Raw genomic sequence first — 11,795 nt, forward strand, 5'->3', positions numbered from 1 at the left:
GGCCCACCTATTTCTCTACAGACTTTCATCCAGGCCTCTATGCCTTTGTTTTTATAAGGAGTAATAGCTGCTTTAAATTCTTTAGTACATTGTTCAAAGACAAGTTGTTTAATCAAGGGCATTGCTCTATCAGGGTCACCAAAGATTTTTCCTGCGGCGTCCACCATCCTGGCAACAAAGTCTGAGAAAGGTTCTGTGGGGCCTTGTATAATTTTAGTCAAATTGCCAGACACTTCTCCTCTATTTGGGAGTGATTTCCATGCACGGATACAAATGTTATTAATCTGTTCATATACCTCAGGGGGGTATCCTGTTTGTTGATTAGCAAACCTGCCTTGTCCCAAAAGCATATCCTTATCCCAGGCAGGGCGTCCTGCTGCATGATTTTGGGCAGCTTGCTCTACTGCACCCTCTAGCATAGATGCTCTCCAATCCAAGTATTTCCCTGGGGAAACACAAGCGCGGACTAGACTAGCCCAATCTGAAGGAGTCATGCAAAATCTAGTAAGTCCCTCCACCTGAGTAAGGGTGTTTCACACTCGCTAGAGGTGGTGGACAGAGTAGGAGGCTGATGGTCACAGCATGCACACACAGCCCAGTGGGAGGGTCTGGAACAATTACTGAGGCTGCTCAGAAGTGAGGAGGCTGGGCCTCCCCAGACTGAGGAGGACTCTGAGCTCTGGGAGAGGCCTGTCCCTCCTGGGCCTGCTCGGGAAGGTGATAGGAGGGTCTTGGACACTTTCCCTCTCTGTCCCCTTTACAAAAGCCCTAGTAGTTCAGTGTCTTTGCAGTTACTTGAGTTCCTCATGCACCCTGCACTGACACACGCTCTGCCTGCATGACCCACGTGCCACTGAAGAGGTGAGGACAGGGCACACTGCCGAAGCATGTGCCAGATTGGGATAGACATTCCTAAGGGCTTGCTCTCCCCTTCTAACGTACCCTGCATGGACCCAGAGCCCTTCTTCCTGGGCTGTGTAAACAGGGGCAGTCTGGCCTGAGGACCCCACTCTGAGCAGCCTGACTTAGTGGGTCAGTCAGGAATATTTGGGTGCAGGCAACAGAACCCCAGCTGGGGAGTGGAGTGGAACAGGGGCTACTGTTGGGCGGACACTCTAGGCTGCCTCTGGCTCCACAGCTTTGCAGGAGCCCATCTCCTTCTGTCCTGGTCTCCAGCATCCTTGGCGCATGTGGCCCCCTTGTACCAGCAAGAGGAGCCCTCACTCCTGGCCCAAGAGGAAGGAGGCGCCCGCTCTAGTGCCCTTGGCATCTGAATGTAGGTCCAGCTCTGCAGTTGTCCAGGGAAACGGCTGGCCAGGGCCTGGGAGCCTTGGGTTCCTTGGAAGCTCAGGGCCGAGGCAGGGGGCAGGAGGTCCCAGAGTGTTCCTGTTCCTGGGGGGTATGGCTGTCATTTGCAGCTGGCTCGCTGTCCGGGGACCCCAGAGGGATCCCTAGCAGCTCAGTGGGACAACTCTGCCGACAGCAACACACCCCACTGTGCCGTGGGAGCCCCAGAGCAGCAACCACTTTGGGCAACTGCCCCGAGATCACCACTGGTGGGAGATGGGATGGTGAGCACCCCTGGTCTCCCAGGAGGGCTCATCCCCAGCCATGCCGTCCAGCTATGCTGCGGGGGCACCCCGGCAGGGCTGGGGGAATGTGGCCACGGCTGTGACCCTGCTCTGGGCACCTCTGACTCATGGCGTGCCCCTGGGTTGGGCCACCTCGTGGTGGGTGGTCAGGTCTGTCCTTGGGGTGCTGGAGTGGCTGAGGGCTGGCAGAAGCTGGCATCTTTCTCAGGCAGCGTGGCTAAGTCCACAGAGCACCGATCAGTGGGACTGACGTCACAGTGCGGTGGCATGTGGTGCCTCTACCACGCAGTCCGGCCACCTCCTCTCGGGTTTCAACCCGGCTCCACCCTGAAGCCAACTCTTGGCCCACCAGCTGTCTCTCCATTCCCTTGCTCAGGGCCCTGGCTTTCTGCCTGTGGTCTGGCCTGTTCCAGAGAGTTCCTGTGGACGGGAGGTGTGACGTGTGGCCCTGGCCTGTCACTCGTGTGACGTGTTCCACTTCATCTCTGCTGCAGCGAGTCAGCTTCCCCTCTCCATGCTGTGTTCCCTGGTGGGGCTGGACCACCCTGGCCCACCCATTCATGTGTTGAGAGACACAAGGGCTCTTTCTGCTTTGTGGCTACTGTAACTAGTGCCACTGCAAACTTGGGCGTCTGAGCACCCTGAGTGTATGTTCTCCCCTCCTGGAGGAGGCAGGTGTGTGTGGGCGGCCACCAGATAGGAGTAGGCTGCACCTCTCCTCTGGCCTGGTGGATCCAGGCTGGCCCAGCACAGGCCGGCCAGCTCCGCCCTCTCAGCCAGGGCATGTCCAGGAGGCTGGGCTGGCTGAGCTGTGCTCACTGCACTCACAGGCTTTGCACCCGCCTGGTCTTGTTGGGCAGCTCATGGGCACCCACAGGCCTCGCCTCTGCCAGCTTCGGCTCCATCAAACCCAGGTCATGCTTTGAGAAGTGGCGGACACGGGCAGCACTTGCCGTTCGGGCCGCGCTGGAAACACCTTCACCTCCCAGCAGTGCTCAGTGCTGGGCCACAGGAGCCTCCTCCGGGCCTGGCAGTCTCTCACTCGTGCCTGTCTCACCCCACAGGTGCCTCTCCGGGTGCAAAGCCAGGCCTGGGGACCGGCCATGTCGTTCTCATCGTGGTGGCCAGCTTTGCCATGGTGGCGGGGGCCGCAGCCTTTCTGATCTTGCGGTACCAGAAACTGACTGGAAAATACAGCTTCAGCACCCAGGCGGACAACTTTAGCTACCAGGTGTTCTCTGAATAGGAGGCCCGCCGACTTGGAGGTGGGTGTGGAGTAAGGCACCGACGGCCGTGTCCTGCCCCCATCACCCTGGTGACGACCTCGCAGGCCTGGCAGTAGGCAGGTCTGTGCAGGTCCCGTTTGGGGTTCCCTAAGGAGACACACCCTCTCCTCCTGGAAAAGCAACCTTCAGTGGCCAGGGAGAGGACATGGACTATGACATCAATGATGGGCTGGACTGATGGCGCATCACTGCCCCCAAGAGTCCAGAGGCAGCACGATGCTGGGTGGTGAGAGCAGCCCCAGGCGCCAGCCCCAAATCCCAGTGCTGCCACTCCCCTGCTGGGCCGCCTGGGGCAAGCTCCCAAGCCTCTCTGGTCTCATTTTCCTCCTTTGTAAAGGAGTGGGATGAGTCCACTCACACGCGGAGCATGAGAATTGAAAGGGAAACAGCCAAGGGCCTTCCCCAGGGTGGGTCGGGCGCACCCCAGGCCCACCAGGAACTGTTCTCAGTGATGTCCCTGAAAACTTGTTCTCACAGGGACCGGGCTTTGTGCAGGGATGGGTCCCTGTGTGACCCCTACTGTAGAACACTGGTGACTTAAACATTCAGGGCTTTGAGGAGAGGATGCCTTTCTGGTCTGTCACATGGACCTCCTGGGCAGGATCTGGACACAGCTCTGCAGAGCACAGCATCGGCAGGCAGCCTGCGCACCCCTGCCACGTGCTGGGGCCGCCGGAGGGCACCTACAATGCCGAATGCAGCAGCAAGCCGGGCAGAGGGTGTTCACTGAGTTCTTTAGGGAATAATGATCTCAACAGCTTGGACATTTTCAAAAGAATATTTCCACCTGCGGTGGTGTGGAGCCTGCCGACTCCGGGGCCACTCTGTGAACTCCTTCCCTGCATGCAAGCTGACAAGTGTCCTCCTTCCCCACGCAGGTCACCGTGAGTCAAGCATTAGCAGGCGTGTACCCCGTGGGGTGCTCTGTGCCAGCGTTAGGACGAGCCTCGACATGATGACGGCCGGCCCTTCCGCCCTCAGGAGGCTGTCCTACTGGAGATGTGGGCAGAGCGCTGGGACAGCCCTGGGCCCTCAAGCCCAGCCCAGACACCACCCCTCCATCGCCCAAGCCACCTGCACATCCCTAGCCCTCCCTGGCCCTCAAGCTTCTCCAAGTGACCCTGGCTCACTGAATCCAGTGGCCAGCATGCTGTCAATCACACGGCTCTTCACATTTCAGAGACACTTGACAGTCCTTGCGAAGCTCTTTTACAAATAGCTCCATCTTTTAAATGCATTGCTCATGCTATTTTTAGTAGCTGTATACACACTCTAACATTTCTTCTGCCTTCCTAGCAGGTCATTTTTATTTACAAAACAGTAACGCAGAAGGTACTCTATTAATATGAAAATTGTCCTAGTGAGTAAAAACGATGTTACATACACACACATACAACACCACTCTTTTATGTTTGCAACGTGCTCCTAGCCATGTTCTCATGTAATCCACCCTGGGGGAGGGGGAGGTGTGCCTGTTACTCTAGGAGGAGGCAGAGAAGGGGTAGATAGGTGTGCACTTAGGGTCATAAGATGCATAAAGAAGGAAATGGGTCTAGAATGTAAGTATATTAGTCTTGGTTTTCCCCTTTACCCTCTGCTAAGAGACACTGCTTTCCCCCTTATTTGAAACAAAGTAGAATTGGCTGGAAGGCTAACATCTAGAAGTTTGGTGTTTTCCTTCCATGAACTTAGAATGATAACAGGGTCTTTGATTTCAATTCTTGACAGTAATTTTGCCGAATATAATCAACTTTCACTCCTACACAATATTTGGGAAAGGAGCCTTTGGATTTATTGGGTATTCTCAGAATAGGAGGAACAGTTAGTAACTAACGTGTGTGGATGACCGTTTGAGCAAGCAGGATACATTGCCTCGACACTGAGACCTGAGTGACAGGTGTGCTGGCCTCTCCATCTCAGCTTGCCGGGTGTGCTCTGACGCCGGCTCCTGGGCAGACCAGGCACACATCTCTGGTTCTGGCAGGTTCTGGCATGACCACAGACCTTGCCATTTGCCTTCTTGGGAAAGAGCGAGGAAGCCCAGGTCTTGAGCTCTGTGACTGGGTGGATTTCAGATAAAGTAGTTGGCATATTATTTTAAAACCCCATCCTTCATCTTCAGTTTTTACTCAATTTCAATAAACAGGCTACTTCCTTTTGTTTGTGTTTTCTGTAATAGTGAAAACTCCATCTCCCCTCTTCTTACTTCCCACACCCAAGTCTCTGACAAGTTCTTCCTGAGCAGTCATGTTGCAGGGACAGACAGGCAGGGCACCCAAGACAGCAGGAGACAGTTTTATTTGGCTGCAGCCAGGTCCAGAGGGCACAGCTTTTGCTGTAATCAATCAATCCCCCTGAACCCCGAGTTCAGGGAGTTTCAGAGTTTTATGCCCAGCGTGTAAGGGGAGGGGCTCAGAAGTTCACAGTCTGCAGAAGTTCACATAAAAGCAGTATTTTCTCTCACTGTTCTGGGCACGTTAACCCTTCAAGGACCACACCTGAGAAGGGGGGGGCTTCTTCTCCCCTCTCTTTCCTCCCCTGCCAGCTGTTACCATGAGCCCAGTTGTAACTTATCTTAGAAATGTAGACATCTCTGTGAAGCCCAGCTCAAGGCCAAAGGCCTTGTTTGCACATTTCTACAAACTACTATACTGGATACGTTTGTGAAAAGCTAGTAAGGGGTGTCCAGCACCTGGAGTGCTGGTATCTTCCCGGCCAGTGGCCAGGAAAAATAGAGCAACAGGAAAATAGGAAGTTTATCTACATTGAGCTCTTTTGCAGAGACTCCTTTGCTGACAGTCCTAAAGTCAGCCATGGTGAAGATTTCTGGAGAGGCCCAGTTAAGACTTTTTTTTTGTGGAGGAGGGGGTGCCACTAGAGTCACAGTGTCCCAGGCCCTGAGCTCAGTGTTCTGGACAAAATAGTGAGAGCAAGACTGAGCCCTGCCCTCAGAGAGCACAGGGAAGGGAGACGCTCTACCAGCAGCTGATGGGAGCCCTGGGAGGAGCTGAGAGGCGAGGGCAGGATGCTGTGGGGTGTCCCTATCTGGTCCATCCACTCATCCATCAAATGATCACCCATCCTTCTGTCCATCCATCCATCCCCCATCCATCTATCTTGTTCAACTGTCCACGTATGTGCCCATCATCGAGCAGTAACAGGTGTCTCTAATCCTGGGGCCACCCACCCACCACTCACCCACCTACTTATCTTCCCATCCACCTGCTTGTCCATCCATCCATCCATCCGTCCATCCATCTTTTTGTTCTACTGTCCACATGTGTCCATCCCCAAGCATTAAGAGGTGTCTCTGCTCCTGCGACCATCCACCACCCACTCACCCACCTACTTGTCTTTTCTCCACCTGCTTGCCTATCCATCTATCCATGTTTCTCTCCACCCACCCACGCAGCCATCTAGCTAACCAAGGAACGCTTACCACGTCTCGTTCTTACACTGACATCAGGAAGAAAAGAAGAATGAGATGAAGTCCTCGCTCCCAAGCGTTCACACCCAGCAGAGGAAACCCCACTGTGACCACGACGTGCAGTAAAGCCAGGGAGGCCCCCGCAGGTGGGAGGAAGGGGAATAGGGAAATGCTCACGGGCTCATGTGGCTTCCACACGGGAGGGTCTGGGACCATCGAGTCACAGAGGCGCTGCAGGGATATTCTCAGCTTGTGCATTGCGTCTAGCTTAAAGCCTCCGGTTCAAGACTCTGCTGGCATGGCTCAAGGGACCCACTCCAGAGAGCACTGAAACAGAAGGAGGAGGAAGGTTGGGTGTCTCTGATGCAGACGTCACCCTGGGTTGTGCAATGAAATGCCATGAGACCAAACTTCAGGGCCTTGGAGACTCCCCAGATGATGCCCTCCCAGAGTGAGTGGCCCTGGGGCCACCCCATAACAGAGTGGAGATCGTGTGGGACCATGCAGATATCTTCCTACTCAACCCTGTGCTAATTCCTTGGGTATGAGCATTCTCTCTTAATGGCTGAGGACTCAGAGATGTTATGCATCGGTTACGGTTCACACATGAAGTGTCCCAGAAAGCTCCCATGTGAGACAATGCAAGAAAGTTTAGAGGTGAAAAGATTGCATTATGAGAGTCTTACCGAATCAGCACATTAATGGCTGATAAGATTAACTGGGAGGTAGCTGTAGGCAGGTGGGGTCCTGGGGGTGGACCTTGGGGTGTATATATCGTCCCTGGTGAGGAGTTCTCCCTCTGCTTCCTGGTGCCATGTCCTGAGCTGCTGTCCTCCTCCACCTTCCCGTTTCTAGGAAAGGGCAGTCTGGTGAAGTACCTAGATTTCCTGTCCCTGTCCCCCTCTGCCCTGGTATCCTGCCTCATCTTGGACTGAGACCTCGGAAACCATGATCCCCAAATAAACTTCCTCCTCTAAAATTGTTCTTGTCAGTCTGTTGATCACAGAGGTGAAAGACTGACTAAAACAGCAGCTTTTCCCACACACAGGACTCTGGTGGGAGTGGGATGTACGGCAAACCCCTGTGGTCATGAATCCTTGCTATTCCTGTCCCGAGGGAAGGGAAGGAGGCCCTCTGTGGATATTACAGTGCAGAGTACCTCTGAGGCGTGGAGGTGGTCCTCAGGCTCCCTGAGGCTGGGGGTCTTTTCCTGCTGGGTTCTGTGTCCCTGGAAGTCCTGACCCTCAGACACCACCTTGGGCCCAAGATCTCAGGCTGTGACTCACTCCGTGGCCAAGGGTCTGATGGAGATGGAGTGTGATGGAGGTGGAGTCTTATGGAGGTGAAAGGTCTGATGGGGTGGAGGGTCTGATGGCAGAGGTTCTTCTGCTGGAGGTGAAGGCCCCACAGAGGTGGAGAATCCCTGGAACCTTCCGCTGTCCTCTGGCCATGGCTGCAACTCTCCATGATGGCCACTAGATGGAGCCCTACGCCAGGGTCTGCACCAAGGCTTCAGGGTCCCTTTGTTTCTGTAACAACCACAGCCCGGGTTTCTCCTTCTTTTTTGCCTGGTTTGAGCCTCTTGTCTGAATCTGCCATTGTTCCTCAGGACTGCCCGGTGCTGGGCTTTGTCTCTGCCGGGTGGCGCCTGGGAGGCCTATCAACAGCTGAGAAGGCCATGCTGGACTTTGAGGGTACAACTGAGCCACCGTGAGTGACCAGGAGCGCATGCCTGGGCAGTGCCAGTGGACTCTGCTCTCCCACCTGGGTTTCCAAATGAAGGAAGCTCTTCCCTCCCCATTTCTAGGAAAGGGCAGCCTGGCGAAGTACCAAGGTTTCCTGTCCCTGTCACTATGTGACAGACCTGGCCAGGGCGTGCCTTCCCCTCCTGCTCCCTCTCTGAAAAGAGAAGTCTGCTCCTCCAGGCAGAGGGACCTTATTAAAGATGCCACAGCATGAACACAGAGGCTGGCCCCGGGGGCCTTGGTGCAGATCAGCCCAGAACCTGCCCTTGTTCCAGCATCCTCGCTGCTGGGGGGCTTTTACAGGGCTGGGGTCTTCTGGGAAACTGAGGCAAACATCCCCTTTAAGCCCCAATTCTTGTGACCAAGTCAGAAAGATCAAAGGTATGTCACTCAGAGTGACAGGCATGGGTTTACCAAAGGGGTAGGTAGAGGGAGCGGGGACACTCTCCAGGAGAGAGCAGGTCCTCTCAGAGAGGAGAGGGATGGCATGCCCCTCCTGCACTCCAGTTTTATTGGGGATCCCAAAGAAGGTTCCAGAGAGGCCTGCTCAGGTCCACCTCTTGACTTTTGACTGACAGCAGCATGACATCAGGCTTTCAAGTCCCCACTGCCATGGCAACTCTAGGCCACTTTGGCCCACGCTGACTGGTTCTGACTGAATTCTTGACCACACATTCTCACAGATTTTGTGTTGGAAGGAACTATCCTTGTCTCCCTGAGTTCCGGGTCTGACCTGTGGAAAGGGTCACAGCAGTGGACACAGGAGCTGTCACCACCCTCGTCAGAGCGTCGGGCCGTCAGGAGCTTGTTGGGGTGACACTGTGGTGCCAGTCCAGCCTCCTGGTGCAGGCTGAGCTTACTGTCTGGCAGCCCTGCCCTTCCACGGACATCAGCCTGGCCTTGTCCCCTGCTTACCTGCCCCAGAGGAGGCCAGGTGGAACAGCCCTGTGAGGAAGACCTGGGGATGGCCTGATTGTAGGCAGAGCCCAGTCCTCAGCAGAAGCCTCACCCCCCAGTCAGAGGGCACATGGGGGCACTGCACTGGAGGGGTGTCCTACAGAAAGTGTCCAGGCTGCCCCACCTGGTAAAGAGCCAACAGCAGAGTTTCTGGGGCAGGCAGGTGTCAGGGACCCTGTTCAGAGGCAGCGCAGTCAGCTGCCAGGTCTGCAGCTGGGATTGGCGAGTGAGACCCAGCCTTGGCGTGGGCACAGGTAAGATTTCTAGTGCTAACATCTGGTGACCTTCCATGTGTGCTGGGCAGCTCACACACACTGCACATGGAGGTGCGGCCTCATGTGACCCCACCCCTCAGCCAGAGAGAAGCAGAGGAAAGGAACTACCAGGTGTATTGGTCAGGGCTCTCTAGAGGGACAGAACCAACCGGAAGTATGATTTTAGCAGGGGGACTTATTAGGTTGGCTCACACGATCAGAAGCTGGACAGTCCAGAGTGGCCGTCTGCAGGCTGGAGAGCTGGAGGAGCAGTAGCTGTACAGTCCAAGAGAAGTCTCTGCTCCTCCAGGCAGAGGGACATTATTAAAGATGCCACAGCATGAACACAGAGGCTGGCCCCGGGGGCCTTGGTGCAGATCAGCCCAGAACCTGCCCTTGTTCCAGCATCCTCTCTGCTGGGGAAGCTATTGGGGGGACCAACGGTGCTACCCCAGTTCCAGATTGAAGGCTTTTGGGAACTCCCTGGAGAATCGCTGGTGGAGTCCCCTTTGGAAGAGTGAAGAATCTGCAGTCCTACATCCTCAGAGGATCTCAGCAGCAATCAAGAACCCGTTCAGGAAGAATGGAGCTTGCATCTGCTGCCTCTCCCTTGTTCTTCCACCTTTTATTCCATCCAAGCCTCCATCCTATTGGGCGGTGCTGCCCACACTTAGGGAGGGTCTCCATTTCAGTTGGCTGACCCACATGCCAATCACTCCTAGACTCACCCTCATTGGCACATCCAGAAGCCTCTCAATTCTTGGCATTTCTAATTCCAATCAAGTTGGCAATTCAGATTAACCCTTACCCCAGGTCATCCACAGGTGGTGGCAGGCACATAGACTGGAGGACAGGTGGCCACAGCCAGCTTGAGGGTAGAAACAGGCCTGGAGAGGCCTGGCTCACTGCAAGAGCTGGGCACCAGGCTGCCTGGGATTGAGCCCTGGAACAGCAGGCAAGAGTGCTGCTGTCCTTCTCTGGGGACTGGCCCCAGGGCCGGGGACTGGGCTGAGTCTGCCTGGACCTGGAGTCTCAGATCGGGGAAAGAAGGCCATGGAGACCAGGACCCCGCTGGTCACTCCCCAGCCCGCAGCTACCGGCCTGCTCCCTTCTAGGAAATGGCACGGGGAAGCTTGGAGGCAAGTTCCTCCCATGAAGGGCAGGAATGAACTGCATGCTGTTCCACCAGAAGCTCAGCCAGGGCCTCTTCAAGGCAGAGATGGGTGTGCCAAGGGTCCCCTGAGCACCCTGAGGACAGCTGACTCTCCTGAAAGACACCCTCTTCTGTAACAAAAGGACAGGTTACAGTCAGCGGCTGAAATGCTCACAGGGAGGAGGCCAGGACAGACTCGGCCTCCAGTCCCTCTCTAGTGGGATCCTCAGACAGCACTTGATTGTCCCAGCAGCGACGTGTGACAACCCAGAGGGAGCATTGCCAGGCAAGCCCAGGTTTACTATAGAGGCCAGCTTTTCAGACCCCAGACACCAAAGAGGCCCAAAGCCTCAGGCATTGAAAACCACTTGATCACATCAATCCTGGTGTCAGGCTCACCACCTGCGGTGGCTGGAACAGTGTCCAAACACGCTCTTATCAGGCTTGGAGGTCAAGTCCAGGACCCTGCAGGAGCCAGTCCTTTAGAGTGGGCAGGGTCTGAGCACCTCACCTCTCCGAGTGAACCCTTTATTGCACAGAGGCCATGTGGCCAGGCAGTGGGGAGCCAGAGCTCCCAGGAACGTTCCTCTGCTAAATTTCTATAAGGACATGTCCTGGCTGCAGGAGGCCAGTCCATCCCTGTTTCCAGTTCCGCTTCTCCTTTCAGGGCAGGAAAATCACCCCCACCCAGATACCTAGGCAGAGCTGGACTGAGGGTCAAGGTGGCCTGGGCTCAGGATTCCCATGACCTCCGACTATCCAGAAGCAATGAGCGCCGGCAGAGAGGCCAGGGGCCCTCAGCTGCAGCAGACGTCCATCCACCTGTCACTCCAGCCACCTCATATTTCACGCCTCTGTGACTCATAAATATTGTTTTTGGAGAATCATAAATCGCCCTCAGCTTACAAAAACAAACATGCTGGGTAACCCTGGTGGCGGCTCTGGGCTGAGCCGACCTCAGGGGACCCAGGGGATTCATCTGCCCTCCAGGGCTTGAGCAGTGGGGGACTCCATCAGAGGACACCTCAGGCTCTGCAGGCTGGAATTCCTGGGCCCTCTGGGGACGGGTGTGTCCCCATTTCACAGCCTCTCGAGCCCCCAAACCACAGTAGACTGCAGTTACTAGTGCCCAAGCTGGTCTCCCAAGGCGGGGCCTTCAGGACCCCGAGGAGTCTGGGCAGGTGAGCCAGGGCTTCCTTTCCCAAGGCCAGCCACACCTCCTTGGGTTTCTGTGTCACAAACTTGGTGCTACAGGGCCCCAGCACTGGAGGTCTCCAGACAACCCAGGCTTCTCTCCATGGAGTTCACAATGAGAGGTGGTGGGGTGGGGAGAAAAGGGGGGAGAGAGGGGGAGAGGGGGGAGAAGGAGAGGGGGGAGAGG

The 11,795-nt window shown here is 55.6% G+C and overlaps 1 protein-coding gene across 1 annotated transcript in view; it reads left to right on the forward strand.

Annotated features, from left to right (window-relative positions):
* The window catches only part of Umodl1 (uromodulin like 1), a 52,779-nt gene extending 48,832 nt beyond the window's left edge, over positions 1 to 3,947 (forward strand). The window contains exons 21-22 of the mRNA XM_048803708.1: positions 2,657 to 2,857; positions 3,757 to 3,947. Of these exons, the coding sequence (XP_048659665.1) occupies positions 2,657 to 2,838 (182 nt within the window). The 3' untranslated portion in view covers positions 2,839 to 2,857; positions 3,757 to 3,947. The remainder of the gene's footprint in view (positions 1 to 2,656; positions 2,858 to 3,756) is intronic.
* The last annotated feature ends 7,848 nt before the right edge of the window (positions 3,948 to 11,795 follow it).

This window comes from Marmota marmota, unplaced genomic scaffold, assembly GCF_001458135.2.
Source record: "Marmota marmota marmota unplaced genomic scaffold, marMar, whole genome shotgun sequence".
Taxonomy (NCBI): Eukaryota; Metazoa; Chordata; class Mammalia; order Rodentia; family Sciuridae; genus Marmota; species Marmota marmota.